Source organism: Buteo buteo, chromosome 1 (genome assembly GCF_964188355.1).
Source record: "Buteo buteo chromosome 1, bButBut1.hap1.1, whole genome shotgun sequence".
Taxonomy (NCBI): domain Eukaryota; kingdom Metazoa; phylum Chordata; class Aves; order Accipitriformes; family Accipitridae; genus Buteo; species Buteo buteo.
This window is the reverse complement of record NC_134171.1, coordinates 17,613,996-17,638,094: the sequence shown is the minus strand read 5'-3', so window position 1 is coordinate 17,638,094 and position 24,099 is coordinate 17,613,996. Positions and strand designations below refer to the sequence as shown.

Below are 24,099 nucleotides of genomic sequence, written 5' to 3'. Positions count from 1 at the left end.
TGAAAAGTCTGATGGTGCATCGTTTCTACCTCAATACACACCAACAACAGTTTTAGTTTTTCTAAGGAAAAATGCTAGAATGGCATTTTTATAAACAACTTTGCAGAGTTACCTTTCACAGCACCTACAGTTCACCCAAAGCTGAGGCTCAGCTATGATCTCCATCTATTGTTAATTCTCTCTCAATCAAAACACACCCCCAGATAAAAGATTTATTGTTTGCAAGAATTATGATTACTTAACGTATAAAATAGGAGTTCAGATGTTTTCCATCATCATGTTTTGGTACTAAATATCTCAATAGTTCAAACAGAATATTTTTTATTTTAAACTGCATAATATGGGATGACAAATCTCAAAGGTGAGATATTCTTACCCAAATAATGATTTATAAATGCATTTGTAGTTCATTGCCATAGTGAAAATATGCTTGAGGCATTCGTTTATGAGTAATACTTTTAAAGATTTTTTTTCTTAAGGCAGAGTGGATGGTTTTAGAATAAGTATTTTATTTGGTATTGTGACTGTCTTGACTTAATCGAGCCACAAACTCTACTAGTGTTCTTGTAGGCCGCCCTGCCATGCCTTTTCGAAGATAGGGCACCTCATCTTTATTCGACATCACACCAGCTATATCTAAATGAGCCCAGTGAGAGGCAGTCACAAATTCCTTCAGGAATGCAGCAGCTGTGCATGCTCCTCCAGCTCTGTGGGAAGCAGAAAAATTGTATTGTTTCTAAAGCAGCACCAACAGCACAAACATTAAACAAATACACTGAAAGAAAGGGGCACATGAAGGATATTGGTACATCTGACCTGCTGTACTTTCCAATGTTACTCAGATCTGCAAGAGGACACTCTGTTACTTGTTTTGTGTAATGTTCAAAAAGAGGCATTCTCCAAACTCTGTCTCCTGTCAGAACGCTGGCCTGAAAAAGAAACAGTGATAAGTTTTGGCAATTTTTTAAACTTTTTTTTTAAACTGCATTTATAAGCCCCAGTAGCAGGCATGCTTATTTTTGTTTAGCTTTGATCAGTCTAAAAATCTTCATCCCAATATAATATTAGGTATTTGGAAATACACTGAAAAACAAAACAGTGAGTCCTACTTTTTAGGCACTTTGGTGTTAGCTAAAGGCAAAATCTAAAGACTGCTTTGGTTTTTTCAGGGTGTTTTTTTTTTCCTGACAACACAAATCCTTCCCTTCAGAAACTTTCTTTAGCCATCACACTTCAGCCACTCACGAACCCACTCTGAATTTGTCTCAGTGTTGTTAAGCAAGATCAATTATCTTTTTAACATGAACTAATTACTGTCAGTAGTCCTAAGCTTATGCAGATGCAGTAAGTTATGAGAACATGCAGATCCTTGAGATGATGTGCATGCCGTTTGCTGTATATTAAACCTCACCAAAGAGCTAGTAATAGTAAAAATTAATTATTTTCAATTAAATACAGTACTAACACCATTCCTACAAGATTTCAAAATGTAGTAACATACCTTTTAGATTTGCATAAAGAAAGACTTTCAGTAATGCACTAACTTTTCAATAACAACAGCTATTACTGAATTATTATTATGATTTAATAATAAATGCAGATAGCCTACCTCATAAAGGTGAGTCCAAAGCCAGGATGAGTTTGTGAACACCCCTGTGGCAGCAGACCCCAATGCAACATCCATGGCACCTACAGAAACGCACCTTCAAGGTTATACAAAAAAGTCAAAGGTGGACCAGAGCTATTCCTTTGCATCCTAACTCCTCACAAAACTTTCCATTTTTATTTCCCATTATCAGTAATTTCTAAAGTCTGCAAAAACTAAAGATTTTAGTACACTTGCATTTTAAAAAGTTTAAACCTTGTTAAAACATTTATATAATCTAATAGGACAAGAATTCATAAAATTATATTCTGTATCTCATGAAACTAGATTTTCTGTTTTCAGCTTGATGTTTCTTAGCAATATTTCTAATGTAATGTATTCAGCAATAACAGTGTCTTCTCAAAAAAAAAATCTAAGTTTTATTGTTTCCATATAGAAAATGTGAGTGGCCTTTTTCCAATTTATAGACTTCTACAATTTTCAAGCTGATACTTTCCCTTTTGTGAATTTCACTTGCATAGATTTTTGCACAGCATCTGTGAATTTACTTTTAAGTGAAAATAATCCTTATCAAAATACTAAACCATGCCTAAACCAGAGGGATTACATATATGTTTGTTTATTTGATGCCACAGAACTGCTTCTGTAATGCCAACACTCAATCCTCAGTGAGATTAAAAAAAAAAAAAAAAAAGAGAAAGGAAAAAAGTAGTTTAACAAATTGGTATGTCAAAGAAATTTCTACAGGAGCTCTCCTCCTTCCTGCTTGGTGTCCAAGGATCCCAAACACAGAATAATCTATAGTGGGAGGAAGGCCCTTCTTCTGTCATGCCCTTTATATGGGAATACTTCTACACAAGCCAACGATCTTAAAATCAGCTTCCCTTCTGTCTATTGAAATTTTCCATAGCGTTTGAGCAGGTAAAACTGATGGAACACAATTTAAAGCACTAGTAGAGAATATATAGAAAGATAATTATTTTGCTTAGCATATTCATTAACACAGTGGGCTCCTGTCCAAACTACTTTTCCATGTTTGCTCTCATTTCAGCTACAGTCACTTCACCCACAACAGTTTGTTACTGCAGTTCATGAGATGCATACACAATGCTGTTTTTAAATTTAAAATTATAACCTCATTCACATACAACTGTAAAGACGAAACAATTAAAGCACATTTTATTATGCCTGAAAGTATGCAAACTGCAAATAAGAGATACTTCAGTCAAATGAATTCTTGGGAAGATGATAATGACTTTCCTATTCTATTATCTAGAGGCATGGAGACCTGAGCTAGCTCACATAATGGAAGAACTGGTGCTGGCTAGGTCAGACCTCAGGCACTCAGGAAGCCGTTCACAAAGAAGCTAGTTTGGCTCCAGCATGGCAAGTGCCATATGGACCTGGCAAGATTCTTCTACAACCACACCAGTATCTCTGCATCACACAGCCCTGGGAGCTGGGAGGGCTTAGCTCAGAAATGGAAGCACTGGGAAACATCGTGCAGAAACTCCAAAGTCTGTATAGGTTTTCCTGCTCTTACTAGTTGGAACTTCATCTATATTGCTGAGTGTGTACCCTGCGTTCCAATACCCTCCCCAGTCCTAGAGACACGGTGCAGCTGTACAAGTTGTTGGAGCATAAACTGTGCTAGCTGTTGTCCTACAACATGTAAAATTGTCTCAGTTGCTTTTCGAATTCACATTGGCTTTATATACATAGTGCAACTAATCCACAGCCCAATTAATGAGAGTAACAAAGAACTGACTTGCAAAATGAGCAGGGAAGGGAGACTGCTTACCTGTTAATGTTGCAGCATTGACAATAGCCCTTGCATTAAAATTGTGGGCATAACAGAGAGCATCAGCTAACAGCAGTCTTCCTTCTGCATCTGTGTTATCTACCTTCAGGTGCAAAATTAGTAAAAACAGATTAACTACTGAAAACATCCCTTTCACTGACTTATTTCTTACATATAATCAAACCAAACTTATCTTACATATTATCTTAAATAGCTGTCAGATTGTGAATGCACTGTCACAGGCTCTAGGAACTTCAGGTAATCAAAATTTACTCAAACTAAAAAGAAAAAAGATGTATGTTTATAGAATAAAGCATATCTGTAGCTGAGATTGAGTCATCTTTCAGCACTGCAACCTCCTCTGCATGCTGGGCCTCTGTGCTGCTGGCTCCTCAGAAGAGCCTGGAGGCTGGAGAGGTGCTCCAGTGGAGTCTGGGGGGCTGGTTACCATTCCCAGCCAAGCCCCAGGAATCCCAGGGCCTGCTTCTGAGCAAGCACAGAGATCTGGCTAATGGAGACTGCAGAGGAGGAGTACAGATGCATGCCTGGAAACAGTTCCTTGTTAACTGCTTTCTCTTTGGATCTTGAAACTTTTTCCCTCTTAAAAAAAAAAACCAATCAAACCAAAAAAAAACCCAAAACAAAAACAAAAAAAACCCCACAATAGCCCCTTTGCTCCTTTCAGGGAAAATTCATTATGAATACTGCAAGATTAATTGCATGATATGCTCTGAGTTACTAGCACTTTCTTGCAAATTTCTTCTTGGTGGGGAAATATGTGCCCAGTCTTCTCCCTCAAAGCAGAGGGTGACTGAACTCAGTTTTGGGAGAAGAAGCTCAAGCAACTGGAAGGTTCAGCAAGTCAAAGGTGTCAGAATCACAGAAATCCAGACAGAGAGAAATAATTAAGCCATCCACTTCTGCACAAAATCAGTGGTCTACAGCACAATGACTTTCAGTACCATTTAATCTATGAGATAAGTATGGAACAGTTTGGATTAAATATAAAATATGTATTTTGGGTACTGATTTGGCAAGCTCCTTTGAACCAACAGCCCCTATGACTCAGAGTTCTGATTGTACAGAGCAGCTTGGCAGCGTTAAAGACCTTGGTTACATCAGCAGGAAACTAATACTCTTATGTCTTACTCCAGATAGCAGGGAGTCTCAAGGGTCTGCTGGAAATAATTAATATGTTATTCATTCTAACTGAGAACCTATATTTAAGATCATCATAACAACTGCTTGTGCTAAAACAAGATTTTCTAGCATGTTCAGTAAATGTCCATACTTTTCAGCTTTTCATAGCAATTTATAAAACATGTCTAATCTGTTCAATCTATATTTATATTTGAAAGAATCCTATGATAGCAGTTTCTAATTAATATCATGCTTCTTTCTTTTTAAAAAAAAGTACATTTGCACTGCTTATCTTTTTAAAGGGTCTTTTCAAACATGTACTTTGACTGCAGTCATATAACTCGATTGATTAAACCAATTAACTGAAAGCATTCAAAATCCAAGTTTCACATGCATACCTGTATTGTTTTTCCATTCCTGGCTCTAACTACATCCCCAGGCTTGTTTGCCTTACCACTGGGCATATTTTCACAGAGGGGTGCCAAACCTCAAGAGAGAAAAGAAGTGCATTACTAGTTTCTTTCTCAGAAAAGATGTAGAAAAAACACTTAGAAAACAACCAAACACCTCCTTAAGAAAACAGTACTATTCTCATCTTGAACTTATGAGTGAATGACTCAAAATCCAAATTTTCCCATTTACTGAAAGACACATAGTTCAGCTTTCAATCAGGCAATTTCCTCTGCATGTTGCACCACCACATTCTCTCACCTATACCATTTACCACTAGGATTTACTTTTACTTGATGCCCAGACAAGTCAGGTCAGAGGAGCAATAAATACCATCTTATGTCTTCCATATATGAAAAATTAGTCACATGTAAAGGGCTTGCTTTCTTTCTGAAATTAAAAACTTCTTGAATGAACACTGAGCCAGTCAAGCTCTGCTCATTGTAAATAAACATTATGTAATGTCAAGAGGGGTCCAAGGACTTGCCATAGAACTCCAACCATAAGAAGAACAAGTAGAGATGAGCAAAAATGAGGGTCAGCGTCAAAACTCCAACTATGAATGGGGTAATGGGATGAAAGGCACTCCACCATTCCTAGGGAAAACCTGCTCCTGGCATAAGGAATAAGCAAATTGTGGACCACCACAGTGGAATTACATACACAGACTTTTGCTCCACTGACTTAGCCCTTCCCTTTGCATATTTTTAAATGAGGCATGTCGTGAGGATGTGTGTTTCGCTGCCCTCTACTGGTTGAAGCATAAAAGTGACTAAAATACTCGTTTCCTGAAAGTCAAGGTTCTCAAATATAAAACTTACCCTAGAATGGATTACATGTCATCACCAACTGATATTGCCACGGTTGCTGAATCAACTCATTTAATTTTAGCTATGCAACATTTCTGCAGAAAAAATCAGCATTGCTTATACTTAAAAATAGTATCAGCAGACTGGTTTTGTTTGTTTGTTTTAGATTTCTCTTCTGCCAAGATATTCACCTAGGGAAACAAGAGTTGATCCCTCTTCCTGTTTAGCTGTGGCAAACACTTACGGAGGTAGCTCAGCTAACTCCTTTTCACTTTTAATTGCTTTTACAGATATCCACATTCCTTCCTGTAATGAAGGATCAGGACTTCTGAAAAACTCATTGCTCTCCCAAGATCTAAAAATCATGCCTTCAAAATTTTAATTTGGTGTTGCAATATTTTATGCAAGCAAAGATAGTAATTTTTTTATAAGCAAGTAAAAATGGAAGAGAGGCTGAACAAGGGAATGAGAGAAGTAGGTCTGCAAGAGTCCATGACATTTCTATTAAGACCATTAAAACTGCTGACACTAGAAAATTACTGTCTAAATGGAATCTTGTAAAATGAAGAGTTTTGGATTCTCACACAAACACACTTACCAATTATGTTAAGAGGTAGATTTAAAGCTGCTGCTGTCACAATGGCTGAACAGACAGTTGCTGCTCCTCCCATATCTGCTCTCATCGCATCCATACCCGATGACGGCTTCAGTGAAATGCCACCACTGGAACAAATAGCACAAGCATCATCCAACATTTAGGAGTTCGATGTTGCATACATTGATAATATTCTGTCGTCCATCAGTATGTTTTAGCACCAAATATCAGTAAATGCTAGACTTGATGTTTTCAAATATTCCTGCAACACCCTAGTAAGCATACTGAAAGCAAGGTATCTGGGTTTTCATTTCAGATAAAATAATGTCCCTGAGTTATTTCCTCATAATTAGGATGCCACAAAAATCCAGGTAATCTGCAGCAGTATAACTCAGTGGTCTTCATAATAGCAGAAGAGCACAAAACAAGAATAAAATAGGACACTTGGTAAAATCAGCATATGAAAGGGGAACAGACTGATAAATTCTTCAGTTGTTATGTGACATGAAAAGCAGTTATAAGGAACTGCTGCAAAGAATAAACTATTTTCTCTTTCCTTAAGCATGATGTAGATGTCCAGTGACAAACTGCAATTCTAAACACGTAAATTCTTCATCCAGAGGTTTGCTCAGGCCAAAAAAAAAGAAAAAATAGCACGTTCTTTGTTTTGTTTACCTCTGAATTTCCATTTTCCTCTTACAATTGATATGAGGGCATATCAATTCCTACTTTGTCCAACCACTCACTCAAGCTTGTCTTATCCCCAGGAAAGGCAGCACAATCTACTATATAAGGCAAATTCACAGGAATGGCATTGGAAGATGTGCTGAGCAAAGAAAAAGCATCTCCCCATTGCACATGAACAGCAGGAAGGCATTTCCCCCCCTCTAATCATTAAAATATTAGCATACATACCTGTCAAATGTAACTCCTTTTCCTACAAATACCAACGGGGAGTCATTTGTATTAGCACCACCTAAATAGTGAATCTCCAGAAAGATGGGAGGTTCAGCCGAACCCTTAGCTACACTCAGGAATGCTCCCATCTGTTGTGTTGCTATCCAAGACTCTGGTCTGGAATAGAAATTTATATATATTTTTTTTTTATTGGGCACTTTGACCGAGGTGATTTTGTTTGTTTTTAAGAGATCACAATTCTTGAAGGTTCATACACAAACTATTAATTTAATTTAGTTAGTTAATTTGAAAACTGCCATTTAAATCCAACCATTATTACTTTTTTTGTGAAACAGAAAAATACTTCCTTGAAGTTGTTGGTTGATTTTTGTTTTGCCTCGTTTTAAAAAACCAACCAAAACAACAGAACAAAAACCAGCTCCTTTACATTGTCTGCATCAGAAACATTAATCTTTCACTTGCCCGTAAGGCCATAGTCTCTGAAGGCATATGAAGTAACAATATCACAGCAGGTTACAGTTTAGCTTTCTGCTATCAACTTGGTTAACTACAGTTAAAGTTGATTTCCCCTCAGTCTTTTGCTTTTCAACAAAACAGCCTCCAACACTCACACAACCAGTTAGCCCATTCCCACCAAAGAGCAGTAACTAGAAATTCAGAGGCAAGAAGCATTAGCTGTCCAAATTCAATTGCAAGGGCTTTTACATCTCCATCTCAACATTTTTAAAAGACAAATAAGAAACCCCCAACAATAACAGCAATAAATAGAGTATGTTTAATTACCACATCCAAACAAAAAAGCAAAGGTGCGTATAAAACCCACTTGGGAAGAAAACAAAAGGTATTAGAAAAAAAGGTACCTAGTATTTGCCTTCTTATTCACCAAGTCTTCATCAGGCTTCCTTTCACAGCATATGTGTTAATTAAGCAGTAATTGACTGCATGACTAACTGACAGTTAATCATTTTACTGTGTCACAGTATCTAGCTTACTAGGCAAACTAGAAGCTCACCTCCTAATTCTGAGAGTAGGTTGCAGTGTGGGCACCCCTCATACCTTTTTGCCAAACACTTCCTCTGCTTTTGTTATTTGAAGTGGCAGAGGGAAAATGAAAGCCTGCTGCAGATTTGAATAACCTGGACGGTATCTTACTCTATAGAGGAATCATTTCACTGGAATTTACCTTATATGGACCTTCACATTGCTGAAACTTCTGAGCTTCTGTTCAATGTGTTCAGCAAATTTGATTGGAGTTATATAATTAGCTGGAGCCTCCATAAGGTACCGAGCAAGGTTCTGACCCTCAGCGTAGATAACACCTTTTTGCCAGGCTTCACTCTCCGCACTAAACAACACCATACAATAATCAGGATTATAAACATTTGCAAAAGTAAGATGTTGTCAGCATCCATCTGTTCTCTCCTGTCTGAAAATGCGGTATCATTAATTTGGGGCAATTAAGAATGTCATAGTAATCTTACTATTGGGAATTTAGTATGAGATCCAAGGTGCATCTAGTCTAGTAGCTCATCTCTGGTTCTAGTCAGTGCCAAATGCTTCACAGAAAGCTAGAAGAATCCTAGAACAGACAAATGTAAAATTATCTAATACATTAGGTGTTGTCCTAATCCTTACTAGTCAAGAGATTGGCTTAAATCGTTAAGCACAAGGTTTAATACCCCTTACAAAATTTGTAATCGCATCAATTATAACAGCCCTGGAAGTTTTTTATTTACCATATAAAGCCTCCAATTCTGTTTTTCACTTTACTGAAATACAATTATGTGATGAGTGGAATTTGGATCTCATTTCACAGGGCACTCAAGGCATTTTGCTAATGAATGACAGCAAACATTGGAAGAGCTGCCTGCACAGGAAATGGGGATGTCTCTCTGGTTACTTTGCAACACTACCAGTACAAAACCTTTCATTTTACTGAGACAGAACTGAAAGACTTACTTGCATTAAAAGATACCACAAAAAAACACAGTGAAGAAGGAATCTAGAAACATTGCCTCGATATGGAGGGATGTAATTAAGAAGCCAAATCTCAGCTGACACTGAAACAGGCAAGAAGTAGGTCAGGCAACAAGATGACTTCAACAGGTACATCAGGAAAAGGAAGGTCAGTAATAATGCTGTCCCCTCACTAAATGGGGCAGGCAATCCAGCAAACACTGAGAAGACTGAAGTTCTCAATGCCTGCTTTGCATCAGTCTTAATAATTACTAAGGCGGGCTTCCACATTTCCAGGTACTTTGTGCTTAAGGTTTGGGAAAGAAAGGTACTACCCATGGCAGAGGAAGACAGACTTATGACTGCTTAAGGAAGCTGGACATACACAAGTCCTTGGTAGCATGGAGGATATAGCTGAGTGCTGAGGGAGCTGCCTGCCATCATTGCAAGTCTGCTCTCTTTCAGTTCGAAAGGTCATGGTAACTGAATGTGGTCCCTGATAATTGGAAAAAGGAAAAATACCCATACCCATCTTTAAGAATGGCAAGGAGGATATAGGGAACTACAAGCCAGTTATCCTAGACTAATCCCCTAAAATTTTATGGAGAAAGTCATCTTGGAAGCCACTACCAGGTACATGAAGGACAAGATGGTCACTGGGAACAGTCATTATAGATTTATTTGGGGCAAATCATGCCTGATGAACTTGACTGTCTTTTATGATGAGCGGGTTGGCACAGAGGACCACAGTGGATGTCATTTATCTGCTTTAGTGAGGTTTTCACATGGAATCCTTGCAGACAAATTGAGAAAACTTGAACTGGAGGGATAGACTACAAAATGGGTGAAAAACTGAAAGAACTGTTGGGCTCAGAAGATAGCAGACAACAGTTGAATGGTCTAGCTGGCAGTTAGTTATGTGTGGTATTCCTCAGGGGTTGATGCTGAGGTTGATACCTTCACCAACAACTTGGACAATGAAAAGTACTGTCAGAAGTTCATGGAAAGCATCGCATTGCGGGGAGCAGCTGAAATGGGGAGGGTGGGGCCACCATTCACAGGGGCCTTGACAAGCTGAAGGAATGCACCAAGGGGAACATCGTGAAGTTTAACAGGCTGACGTAAAGTCCTGTACCTGGGACAGGACAGCTCTATGCAACAGTCAGGCTGGACACTGACTAGGCAGAAAGCAATGGTGCAGAAAAGAACCTGGGGATCCTGGGGGACAAGTTGAGCAGGAGTAAGCAGTGCATTACTCTGGCGACAAAGGCCAACCATGTACTGCATTGGATTAGAGCATAGCCAGCATGTTAAGGGAAATAATTATTTACCTCCTTGGCATTTGCGAGGCTGCATCTAGCTACATCTTCTGGCTGCCTCTAGCTATGTCCACTTTTGAGTTTCTGAATACAAAACCAATACTGATAAACTAGAGAAAGTCCAAAGGAGGGCCCCTTAGAGGGATAGAGAGCTGAAGCACATGGCATATGAGGAGAAGCTAAGAGAATTGATTTGTTTCACCTAGAGAAGAAAAAATGAGTTAAGATCTAACTGCAGCCTTCCCTCCACCCTTAAATAGGGTTTATAGAGAAGATGAAGACAAACATATCTCAGAGCTGCACAGTAAGAGGGTAAGAGACAATGGTCTCAAGATTCAACAAGGGAAACTGCAAAAAAATTCACCATGAGTGTAGTTAAGCACTAGAACAGATGGCCCAGTGAGGTTGTGGAATTTCCATCTCTGGAGATATTCAAAACTGGGCTAGACAAAGGGCTGATCAATGTGATCGAGCTTTAAAGTTGTATGTAACTTCTAGGTTATCCCTAATCCAAGTTGGATCTGGACTAGATGACCTCCAGAGGTCCTTCCTAACCTATATGCAAAAATTACTTCCAGTGTCAGAAGTGGTCATAGGACTGTCTATGTTTTCAGGAAATGTTTATTTAATATAAATGTGATTGGCTCCCAAACTATCTGCTGTGTTACAAAATGGGAAGCGTTGCATGTGGCTTAATAAGACATGCTTAAATTGAGATGTTTTTATTTTATTTCACTAACTTCCTCATAAGGAAGGACTTTTTCCTGTATAAAGTACATATGGGAAATACCTCTCCTCTGCATGACGGAATATCCTATATGGAAGGTCCAAAGTCCACTCTGATAGGGTAAAAGAGGATTAATAAAACTTTGTTCTGGAACCAAAAGCTCTGATATTACTTTCTGCTCTCAAGTAACAGTGATGTCTATTTAGAGGCCAGAAGCACCCAAGCTTCTCTTCTTGCATTATACTCTGTGAATGAAAACATAACAAATGAACTATGCAAAATGTCTCCATCATGGCATGGTCTGGTGTCAATTAGCACTTCCTGATTCTCAGAAGGATTTATTCGTTTATAGAGTTTGAAGTACTTCTGCTCCACAATTTTGGCATGCAATACCAACAGAAGTCCTTTTACATCACAACTATGCTTCAGGTAATTTTTTACTTGTATTTTCAACTTGGGCCTTCTTTTCTATGAAGCAGCATTTACTTACCCTTAACCTCAGAACATGGCATACTAACAAAGCATATGGAGCAAACACTATAAATATACTTGAGATGTCAAATACTTCAGGAAATTCAAAGGAGTAGGAGGAGTTAAGAGGGATATTGCTGCTAGCCATATTCTTTCAGTTTTATGTTTTTCTCATGCACAAGCATGCACACAGTTCTATAAATAAATAAACAAACAGGTAAATAAATAGGCAGCTTTCCTTTTGCCATCACCTTCCATGAAGCTGAGGAGTAACTACAGGTTTCTTTTTTTGCTTCAGCTCGTTATATTCATGCAATCCAAGAACAGCACCTTCTGCAGCCGCTTGAGCATCTCCACAGGGGTCTACTTCAACACAAGGGATCTCCAGATCTTGGATCTGTCTACAGCCAACTGAAAAATACAGTACAGAACTAGTAGGCTGAGTATTGCACAGAACAGCAAAACAGGTGTCTGAGGTGATCAATATGACATTTCAAGGAAAAAATAAATTTAACTCAAGATATCTGAGTTTATAAGTAAATCAAAAAGATCATGCAGTAGAATAATTAAAAATGCTAATGACCATATACTGACAAATTTTGAATAAAATTATCACTTGATGAATTGTAATGTTTAAGACATTTCACAAGAATAAAAAGGAAAGTCCACACTTGTTCCAATTCCTTTAAGCTCACTCTATATCAAAGAAAAGCTTTATCGTTCTGGAGTGCTATAGATTATGACTATCTACAGGTATGAAAATTCACTGTAATTTAGTTTTTTGCTAAGAATGTATGACTGCTCTTTTCTTCCAAATGAGTTTATACACACTTTTATAAACAAACAGAAAAATACCATAACATATTCCATAAATTCTATTTTGTACCCAAATAATTTAACAATGTTTTGGCAGCTGGTGAGACAATGTGGGCTAGCACTTCAGACATATAGCTGTCAAACATGTGTGACTGACCTCCAGTCTCAGATTATAAACTCTGCGGTGATAACTCTTTCTATTCTTGTTTTATGCACACTTAGATGCAGCAGTCATCCTTGATTAAGATAGAGAGGCCTCCTCTGCCTATGAGGGATAACGTACTGAATCATACTACTGATGCTGTGAAAGATAGCAGTTTATAACACAAATATCTCCGTTACAAACTAAGTGGCAAAAGTAAATACATGTGCATACTTGAGTACAGCATGCGCATAAAGTGAATCGGTGATGCTCTCAGGCTTCAAAATAGTAGTAATTAAACAAGTGCCTTTTCAATATCACACTCTTTAGGAAAGTTATTTGATATAAATAACTGCAGTTACCTGTCTGCAGATTGATTTACATGCCCTATAACTCCTTCCTCACTAAGGAAAAACTTACATGAATACCAGTGACAAGTAAACGGATTTGCCAAACCATGAAGTAGGTTTTGCATTTCAAAACAAAATCATGTCTAGAGTCACTCTTCAAAAATGGAACATGCTGCAGTATTGCAATAGTTTTATAGACAAAATGCTTAAAAATAGTTAACCTGCAACAGCTGCACGAATATTTTCTTTGCCTTCATTCCAGTTTTCTTGCTCATTTACTCCAGCATTCTTCTTACCCAAGCCAACTACAACCACGCTCGGAAAGTCCTAGATGAAGCCGACACACAAATGGATTCACCTTCCTCATTGTTACAGCCACAGCAGAGAGTTGTTAAAAAGACCTTACTTTTCAAATCAAACCAAGCACAGCATTAAAATATATTCAGTACTTTATGTTACATACATTTCTTCATCAAGAGTGCCAGTATGGTGCCACTGTCTTGCACTCCCAATCATTTGCCACAGGCATGCAACCAGTTGTTCTCTTGTCCGGTTAATAGTTAGTTATGTGTATTGCAGCAGATAGGGCTTTATGCTCAACACATAGCAAACTTGATACTTCTAAGGGCAAGTCTAAGAGTCCTTTGAAAGCAGATCCAGCTTTCCAGTTGCAACAAAGGCCAGAACTGAGCTGGAGAAGTGTAACCTTTTTTGGCACAGTACTATGTTCAAGGAAATAAAATCACTTCAAAGGCTGAGCCTATTAGCTCAGCTCAGGAGCTAAGCTGGCATGATTTGCCAGGTAACAAACCGAAGCTGCACAGAGGTACACAGCTCTAGAACTCAGGAAAGCAACGTAGTACAGCAGACTAAATGCTTGCCTTATAAGCTGCAAGTGGAAGGCAAAAAGGAAGAAATAACAGAGATTAAAACAGCCTTTTAAGAATGAGTCAAATTTGTATAAAACTCAAGGTTACATATGTGAACAGACTTCCCATAGCTCTGAAGAAAAATGAAGTTAATCTTAGGCTTTCCCTTCCATCACAAAAAGCTGCTCTGTCAGATTCTAACAATCAGCTTTCAAACTGTTACACTGTAGTGTAACTGTTACACTGTCTTTTAGTCCACAAGATGCTGAAACCAGTGTTAGCTTTCTAGAAGATTCATGTTAACATTTTTTTAGTTATCATTATTTTACAGACTTAGAAGAGTGCGTAAGGCCAAATTCCACTGCCTTCTTTTGCAGAGATTTGCTACTCACTTCAGAGGCCGTCCTGTATGCGGAACTGGGATAATGGCACCTTCAGTGGACTCAACTTCCATGAAACTTCCAAGAGCCTTTCTACTGAGACTGCTGTCACCTGTCCGGGGTCTCCACACAGGAATTTATACATGGTAGGCAATACTCACTATAAATTGATTTATTTAAAATCATTTAAATAGCACTAATGTAAGATTCAGTTACTTAGGCAGGGACATCTAGTGTCATATTACATGTCTGCCTAGCCTCTAGCTACTACTCCAGAAAGGCACAAATGGTGACCACATTTGCCAGCTCCACGTAGGTGCATTAGACGTATTAGGGCTTCTCAAATGGCACCAAAAGCCTAACTTTAAGCAGATGAACCCCCATCTCATACTCTTGTGATAGGTCATGTCTGTGCAGACAGAAGTCCTGCTTGAAGAACACTCCCATGTCTTGTTTTCAGAGGTTTCAAGCAAATGACTTTAAAACCTCTGATTAAAGCCTATGACGGGACTACCTTGTGTTAGAACTGTCACATTGGGAAGGCCTTTGCACATACCGGTACACACTTGCACACTCACTCCTCCTGAACATAGAAGGCACAGTAGAAGTCTGATCCAGAACTGTTGTGCTTCAGCTCATTCAGTATGCAGTTATTCAGAGCACACCACCTTTGCAGCAAACTCATTTAAATCTTCTCCATTTGCAGCACAGTGGAGGGAGTACAGGATTGTGCAAAAGGCCATGCAAACATGGGCAGTGCAGAACAGGAGGTTTCAATAAGAACCCCATGTTTTGTTGAGAGGGATGAGAGCAGGAAGAAGAGCAGAGCATTTATACAAGCACAGCAGTGAACCCAGCTTAAAATAAGATGTAAGGGCAAACCTCACACATTAATCAATATGCACACCAAAATTCAAAGTTCATACCTGATGCAAACCATGGAATATGTGTGTTTTGCCTTTCTTCAAAGGTGGCCCACATCTAGGACACAAAAAGATTCTTTTCAATAAAGAAGTCTTTATTGGTGATAAATCTTACAGTACTACGTTCCCTCCACAACCATACAGTCCTCCTCAACACTGTACTGGGACAGTCAGCTCAGTGCTGATTCACAGAAAAGGACAATTCCCGCAAACATTTTGCATCTGTTTCCTCAGTGCTTAGTTTTTTCCACTGGACTTCCCCTCCAAAGTGCTTGGCCTGGTAGAAGCAAATACCAGCCTGAGAAGTGGTATGGATACAAACACTAATAATGATAAAAAAAGATCATTCTTATTGGCATTTGCAGGTACTTTTAATTCATTTCAGAAGCTTATCAGACACTTACATGGACAGAAGTTGTCTCAGCTTTCCAGACACAAGTCTATCGAAAGCATCTCCTGCACTAGTGAGCTGGGCGGCACCTTCATCCTTTTCACTTGAGTAGATTCCCAGAACAAGACCCTAAAAAAGGACACACATTAATGTAAACAACATGGAATTTAGAGACCCATCTGAAAGGCAGCAAGCACACTGTTCAAACCATAGCTACTGCTGTCTATGTTCATCTCAGTTTACATACTTATATAACATGATGCACAGAGCGGTGCCTTGGTAAACCAGGATAAACTACTACAACTACTTTTAAGCGTGAAAAAGACATTAGATACAGTATAACTAAAGTTATAATCATTTTGCCTAACACGCAGAGACACAAACTCTTTCAATCTGTAGTTTTAAGTACGTAAGAGGTTGGGGTTTTTCCCCTCCCTCCCCCGAAACGCAGGTCTCCAGCCAGGTGCATCCAGGAGGAGCACAGGGGGCCGCACGACTCCCGCCTCAAGCCCATCGGCAGGGCAGGGAGGTGCCGGGGCAGGAAGGCGGCTCTGCCCCGGCAGGGAACCCCTCCGGGCCGCGGCCTCCCAGCGTCCCCAGCACGGCCCCCGGCCCCCCAGGCACGGCGCCCACCCCGGCGCCGCAGGTTGGCGAGTTGAAGCCCCAGGCTGGAGCTGGGCGGCACACGGCGGCCCCGCCGCCGGGCACGCTCAGCCGTGAGCTGCGGAGCCCAGGTCCCCTCCGCTGCCTCCGCCCGCCCCGGCTGGCGCCGACAAGAGGGGCCGCGAAGGGGAGGCGCCGCCCGCCGCCCTCCCTCTCCCTCTTCTCTCTCACCTTCCCGCCCGCCCCGCGGCTGTAGCCCCGCGGCGAGGGCCCCTGCGCCGAGCAGCTGCAGGCCAGGGGGAGATCCCGGCTGAGGCGGCGCGCAGCCACCCTGCGCACCCAGGGCAGCAGCATGGCTGGCTGGCAGGGAGGGAGGGAGGAGGCCGGCCTGCCGCCACCTGACCCCGGCGCGCTGACGGCCTCATCGGCCGGCGCCGCGCGGGGCGGGGCCGCGGCCGGGGCCGGGGCCAGGGCCGGGGCGGAGGGCGGCCGGCAGGAAGAGTTTGCAGGGCAGGGTCTGCAGGGCCGCCAGGTGGTCCTGCGTTGTGTACGTGCGTGTGAGACTTTGTACCGCGAGGAGCGGGGGGAGGCTCGGCGTCAGGGCGGGGGTTTTGCCCTCTCGTGGTGCGGTCTGGATAAGTATTGGGACGGGCTGCTGAGGATGAAACAGCTTCTCGGGGGGGGCTTAACCACAGGCTTTAAAAAACCGGTCCTGGTATGCATGCGGTATCTTTAATTTGCATATCGAAGACTAAAATGTAAATGGCTAATGAAAAAATAAAGTTTTATTGCAAGTGCAAAGACAACAAATTGACATTACTTTCAATGTAGGAGGGTGGTTTACTGGTATAATATCACCATGTCTGTCTAGGAAGTTGATTAGGATCTAAGAGAAAGCAGTAACAGTCCCAGACTGAAATTAAAAAAAAAAAAAAAAAAAATGTGGTAAGTGAAAATAGGAGACCAATGAGAATGACTGTGGTTATATTTTATCAGGAAAATTCACACCAGAATATTGGGTCATCAGTGTAATGTCAGAAGTAGATTTATGCTTCTCTAGCAAAAGCACTGTATGGAGAAGAACTGTTTGGAGTTTGTTGCCATTTATTCTGTCATCAGTATGAAAAGCCAGAGTTTCAGTGGCACTGAACATGCACTGGATTTTGATGTCAAGTGATCCTTTTTTTCTTTTTTGGGGGGGTGGGTGGTGTCAGAAGTATGAAACATAGATTATAAGTAATTCGCTTTTATTTGTGAGAGTCTGGCATCTTACAACACTATGTATAACAATTAGTTTGCTTTTGCATACATCTGTAACTGAACTTGCACTGTCGCATCAGCAGAACATGACGAAGAAGGGTACCTGGACTTATTCTCTAACAGTATATTGCAGTTCCCACCTAACCGCTTTTTCCATTACATGGTACAGAGAGAAATAGCCTGTCTTATTAAGGACAGCAGCACTCAAGAGTCAATGACTGAGGGAAATTGCAGCCATTTTGATTTGTCCTGTAAAATTACATTCTTTAACATTAAATCATAACATTATTTAAAGAATCAAAGTTGTAACTAGTTTTTAGTTTCATTTATTTTCAAGAGGCTCTTAGAATCAATCGTTTCTTAGTTCTTTGAAGAATAGCTCCGTAGCTTCTCTATGTCCTGCATGCAGCTTCTATATATTCTGCATGTACAAATTAAGTGGGTATTTTCAGGGTATATGAAGTTGTCTTTAATTTTATGAAAAGACGGGATTTGACCCATAATCACTTCAAAGTTCTGGGCAGATATTGCTCATAAATGTTCTCATTTGGGATTTCAAATCTTCCAAAGTAAAAAGTACCCCCAAAGAAGTCTTCACTTCCACATGTTGAGCACGCGTATGATCAGATACACTATGTGAAGTATATCTAAAATGAAAATGTGTAAATAAAGTAGATCACACTTATATCAAGTCCCACATTTTTTGAAAGTATTTTGTGATGTACAAGGGAAAGCTGAAAAGGTCTAAGTGGTAGACTGAACTATTGTTAACCTTAAGGTGTGCTTTGTAATTGTACATCTTAACTATGTGTGATTGCATTTAACCTTTTTTCCCAGACAGAATTTCGCAGGGCAAATATTCTATGCATTGTCCCATCAGCGTGTCTTGGCAGTGCTTCAGCTGAGACAACCTGTGCAACTGAAAGGTTAGTTTAGCCTTGTATCTGTTTAATTTAGTTTAATTCATGCATGGTCCACTCTAAAGTGAACTAAAAATACTATTTTCTCAAAAGTCACAAAACAGTCATTGGGCGATAATGTTATTTGGTCATTCAACTCATGCAGCTACAATATCCCACAGTAATACTTCATACATCTGCTGTGAGAAATCTTCTTTCAGACTATTACTGCAGAGTATGGTTCATTTTTGAGTAGATTCAAAACAAGAAATTAAAAAGCTCATCAGCCCAGCTATCCGTCTTTAATTTAATTTATACAGTGTACTCTAATGGTTCTTTCAGAGCTACTGTGACTATCTAGGAATACAGTCCAACAAATCTTTAATCCTGTCCTTACCTAAGTAGTCCCACAGCTCTTACTCAATAACTAGTTTTTTGGGGAAGTTTGGGGGGTATTAAGCAGTTCATTATGAAATGATTTTTCAGTATGAAAAATGTGTTCTAATAAATACATATTAGTACTACTGAGAAGCATTTCTGAAACAATTGGTCTGTATGGAGGATTTTAAAATCTGCTTGCTTTTCATTTCCTAATGAGAATTATATTTAGTAAAGGCTAAGTTACTGTTACAATATAATTCTTTCTGTACAACAACTATGTCTAAATTATATGTTCATAGAACAATTATAAATGACAAATTTTTAATTTGCTAATTGCTTGTGTAATTATACTGCAGTTTAAGGTTGTCTATTTCAGAGCCACTCAGAATTTTCTGGGAGGTGAAGGTGGTGGTACCACAGAGGCCTCTGTGGACAGTTTTCTGGGCAGTGCTGTGCTGTTACCATCTGAGGCACCTTCATAGACTGGGTTGGTTTGCTGCCTGACCATGTACGGGGTATTGCACCACCTTCCTGGGGTCACGGCCCAAAGGCTGAGTGAAAGCACCAGAAAAATTAGAAGAACAATGAAATAAGTGGGTGGTATAAATTAGGAATCACCTTTTCTGCCTTATTGAGTCTCCTTTATGCTAGAATTGTACCAGTGCTCTAGACTCATCAAAACTTTCCAGCTGTCTCTTAAATTGTCATGGGACTTTAAAAAAAATTTAGTGCTCCTAAAAAAAAAGGGGCTAACACTGTCTTGAAGAAGACAGATTATTAGGGCCTATTGCAGAAGCACCCTCGCAAATTTCTGCTTCGGTCATAATCCTACTAAACTTGTAGGGCCAAAACCAGAAATGGTACAGGCTACAGTAACAAACACTGATCATAACATCTGTAGGTTGAGTTTGGCTAATAACATTTCCTCTGAAACTAGGCCACTGACTGGCAAATGTCTGCTGGTCTTGCTGTGTATGTGCTGAAAAGGACATAAATAATTTTCATTTCTTACCTCACACAGACCTTGCACATACACTGCTGAAGCATTTAGTGAACATAGTGATTTGACTCTGCTGTGTAAATTAAGAGTACTTTGAATAGTGTTTTACAACAGCAAAACTGATAGGAATCCCAAATGAAAGTAGAATTTACTACATAAACCATCTGTTTTCATTGGTCTTTAGATGAATATCAAGTAAAATAAGCATGGAGAATAAGTATTGGGCCAAAGATACTAAACTCATAGGCTTAAGCTGAGTTATAATTCCTTATTTAAATATCTAAATAAGTGGCCTAATCAGCAAACATGTTGAATATCAGCTTATACTAGCAACTTTCTTTACTGAGTTTTCTGCACACTTCAGTGATAAAACTAGTAATTTGGGTACATAAAATATGGTTTTAGGAACTTCTGAAAATACTTGACCCTTACAACACTATTTTTGTGAAGAGGTCTTTTCAAATAAAAACTAAGGAATTTTTGTATATCCTGACATGTTCTTACAACACTTCAAATTCCTTTTCTAAACAAGTTACTGGTTTTTTCACAGAGCTTTCCACAAGAGCAGAGTTATACAACCTAGTGGTTTGATGAAAAGTAACTGACTGCAATATAATTTCTTTAATTCAGATGATAACTTCTTTCATTCATTCAAGTCATTCTCCAGTTATGTGTAGGTTCTATTGCTGAAAGGTTACTACTATGTGTTCACTATAGTAGTCAAATTCTAAAAATTACATTCTTAATGACATATTCTTTTCTCTGAAATAATAATTACTCGTGACCCAAGAACTGTGAAAATTATGGTACTTCCTAACAAAGTAACTTTTGCATCCATGTAACCATTTTTATTCTTTTTAACACTGTTTCATCATACATCACTTTTACTTGATTTCAGGTAGACATAAGAATTGGCAGGATTCTGAAGGCAATTAATCTGTCTGGTTTCCAGGTTATCTAAAAGCAATATTATTTAGATTCTGTTTACTTTACTTCCAGAAGCTGCAATGAAACCTTCATCTTGCAGCTAGTAATTTTTTTTCATAGTCTACTAGCATCCCATAAACTTTAGTTTTCTCACTTCTTTAGTTTGTGGGGTTTGATAATTTCTGTTTTAAAAACGTTTCACACATACTTAGCCTGTGCTTTCCCTTAACTTTAGCCTCACAGATGATGAAGTTTTCTTTTTCAATGCAGTATAATATCATCAAACATATCTTATATGGCCCTCTCAACATTTTACAACTAATTCTGTGTCAGTAATTGGCAAATGTCCATTCTTTCTATTTTGAAATAACCTTATAGTGTCAAAGATTTGTGATACACGTATTTTCTTTCTAAACAAAGAAGACACTTGGTTTCAATGAAATCGTATTTCACCTTAGTTTTCTAAAGTATCTGAAAATGTGAATTTTCTAAAAACTGCAAACAGCATATATTCACTGCAGGTATTGCTCAGTTTTGAGAATAATGGTATTTGTAGCATTTCTTTTTCCCACTTTCACACTGTCCTGGTTTTGACTGGGATAGGGTTAATTTTCTTTCTAGTAGCTGGTATAGTGTTATGTCTTGGATTCAGTATGAGAAGAATGTTGATAACATACTGATGCTTTCAGTTGTTGCTAAGTAGTTTTTACACTAAGTCAAGGATTTGTCAGCTTCTCATGCCCAGCAGGAAGGCTGGAGGGGCACAAGAAGTTGGAAGGGGACACAGCCAGGGCAGCTGACCCAAACTGGCCAAAGGGGTATTCCATATCATGTGACGCCATGCCCAGTATATAAACTGGGGGGAGTTGGCTTGGCGGGGAGAGATCGCTGCTCAAGAAGTAACTGGGCATTGGTCAGTGAGTGGTAAGCAATTCCATTGTGCTTCACTTGTTTTCTATATTCCAATTCTTTTACTATTATTATTGTCATTTTATTATTATCATTATTATTCTCTTCCTTTCTGTCCTATTAAACTGTCTTTATCTCAACCCACAAGTTTTACTTTTTTTCCTCTGATTCTCTGCCCCATCCCACTGGATGGGGAGCAAGTGAGCGAGCGGCTGCGTGGTGCGTAGTTGCTGGCTGGGGTTAAACCACGACAGTCCTTTTCAGCACCCAACGTGGGGCCTGAAGGGTTGAGATAACAACAGATCTGACCAGAGCGTGTTAAAATGAATTTGTTATAAGCATTCATTCTGTTAGTTTTAATAGTCGCTGGTGACAATGTTGATTTATTGGCTCTTAGAGTTGTGGCGCTCGTTCTTAGAGTTCTGTTATGTATCACTTCACTTGCCGTATATAGTCCCTTTGCTGCTGCTGCTTATCATCCATGAGAGGTGGATTAAGGTTTTCGGTTTGCTGTACTATGTAACACTAGCTTATGGTATGGTGTATTGGGTTTGCATGGCAAGGTTTTGGTAGTGGGGGGGGTTACAGGGCTGGCTTCAGTGAGAAGCTGCCAGAAGCTTCCCCTGTGTCTGACAGAGCCCATACCAGCCGGCTCTAAGATGGACCCGCCGCTGGCTGAGGCCGAGCCCATCAGCAACAGTGGTAGTGCCTCTGGGATAACATATTTAAGAAGGGAAAAAAGTTGCGGTGGGCACGGAAACTGCAGCCCGAGAGAGGAGTAAGAGAGGAGAACATGTAAGAGAAACAGCCCTGCAGACCCCCAGGTCAGTGAAGCAGGAGGGGGAGGAGGTGCTGCAGGCGCCGGAACTAGCATGTTCCTGAATGTGTTTCAGGTCCTGTTTAGGTTTAAACAACTATTTAAGAAGATCACCCAGAGATCTGCCCTGAGGCTGGATAATTATGAGTGGCAGGGTGTGTGGGATAGTATGGACAAGTACTTAGGACAGTGGGCATCTCCAATGTTTTGGAACTTTACCCCTGAACAAGTGCAGAAAGTTTTTTATAGAAAACTACTAAAATATTTGGAAGAAATATGCTGTCACCCTGGCAATTCCAGAGAGACACAAATCATTGCAATGTGCTGGGGGGCCTGGCCCATGCCTATCGAGCCCTGTTCAACACTATTCAGTACCCTCAAGGAGAAGAGAAAGTCTCTGGATCTGACAACAAAATGGCAGGTACTGCAGCCACTCCAACCCTGGTGACAGGCACTGTGGTTACTCCAACCCTGGCAAGAGGCACCACGGCTGAACCAGAGAACCAACCCACACCAGTGTCAGTTGTCCCCATACAGAAGAAGAAATAGACCAAAAAAACAGTTTGCTTAGTGAAGGATGAAGATGAACCAGGGTCATCACGGGAACAGGAGAAAGAGGCAGAACCAGAGGTAATCACCCAATCCCTATCCCTGAGTGAGCTGCGGGATATTGCAAAACAATTCTAGTTGTCGTCCAGGTGAGCACATTGTCACCTGGCTGCTCCGATGCTGAGACAGTGGGGCTAGTAGCCTGGAATTGGAGGGTAGGGAAGCCAAGCAGCTGGGATTGCTTTCTAGGGAAGGTGGGATTGACAAGGCAATTGGAAAAGGGACACGAGCCCTCAGCCTCTGGAGGCAACTCCTGACAAGCGTGAAGGAAAGGTACCCCTTCAAGGAAGATGTTATACGTCAACCAGGCAAGTGGACCACCATGGAGAGAGGTACCCAGTACCTGAGGGAATTAGCTGTGCTAGAGATGATTTATTATGACCTGGACAATGCACAATTACCCAAAGATCCAGACAAAGTCCAATGCACACAACCCATGTGGGAGAAGTTTGTACGGAGCGCACCATCGTCGTATGCCAACCCATTGGCAGTACTGACCTGGAAAGACGAAGAGGTACTGATGGTGGATGAAATGGCTCACCAACTCCGGCAATATGAAGCAAATCTCTCTTCCTCCCTAGGAGCCTGCATCTCAGCTGTGGAAAAACTGTCCGAAAAAATGATCAAACTGATTGAAAAGTCATATTCCCCACCTGTACGGACCAGTATCTCAGCTGTTAGCAGTGACCATTCCTCCACTCAGGAGAGAATATAGAAGGTACTCACATCGTGGGATACCCTGTGGCTTTACCTGCATGACCACAGAAAGGACATGAGGAAGTGGGATTCAAAACCTACCTCCGCCCTAGATGCATGGATACATGAACTGTGAGGAAAAACAACCACAAAAAGGGATTCTTCCAGGAAAAATGCAGCTCCAGTTTCCAGACAGAGTAGAAGGGCTGATCTTACTTCTGATCCTCTTGAAGGGACTTCTAAGTTAGTTTTACAAGGAGTAACAAATACTCCGACCAGGATTAGAGGGGCCCTGCCTCCAGCCAGGTAGAGGACAGGGTCAACCAGGTTTATTG

General features: G+C 40.2%; 1 protein-coding gene across 1 annotated transcript; it reads right to left on the bottom strand.

Annotated features, from left to right (window-relative positions):
* Positions 1 to 304: 304 nt before the first annotated feature.
* On the bottom strand, positions 305 to 16,652 carry LAP3 (leucine aminopeptidase 3). The gene is made up of 13 exons (XM_075023468.1): positions 16,498 to 16,652; positions 15,677 to 15,792; positions 15,276 to 15,330; positions 13,322 to 13,427; positions 12,044 to 12,203; positions 8,503 to 8,664; positions 7,317 to 7,475; positions 6,405 to 6,529; positions 4,946 to 5,034; positions 3,408 to 3,510; positions 1,610 to 1,689; positions 817 to 929; positions 305 to 707 (listed from the first exon to the last, which is right to left on the bottom strand). Exons 1-13 carry the CDS (start codon positions 16,618 to 16,620, stop codon positions 509 to 511), a joined length of 1,590 nt encoding a protein of 529 aa, XP_074879569.1. The 5' UTR covers positions 16,621 to 16,652; the 3' UTR covers positions 305 to 508.
* Between the last annotated feature and the right edge of the window lie 7,447 nt (positions 16,653 to 24,099).

What these genes read in the sequence shown, in the direction of transcription:
- LAP3 (XM_075023468.1), bottom strand. Translation starts at nt 16,620, where the DNA reads ATGCTGCTGCCCTGGGTGCGCAGGGTGGCTGCGCGCCGCCTCAGCCGG. An exon ending in TATTCGTGCAGCTGTTGCAG is followed by an intron (nt 12,204 to 13,321) that starts GTTAACTATTTT and finishes TGTATTTTTCAG; the next exon opens with TTGGCTGTAGACAGATCCAA. An exon ending in GGAATGGAAAAACAATACAG is followed by an intron (nt 3,511 to 4,945) that starts GTATGCATGTGA and finishes TTGCACCTGAAG; the next exon opens with GTAGATAACACAGATGCAGA.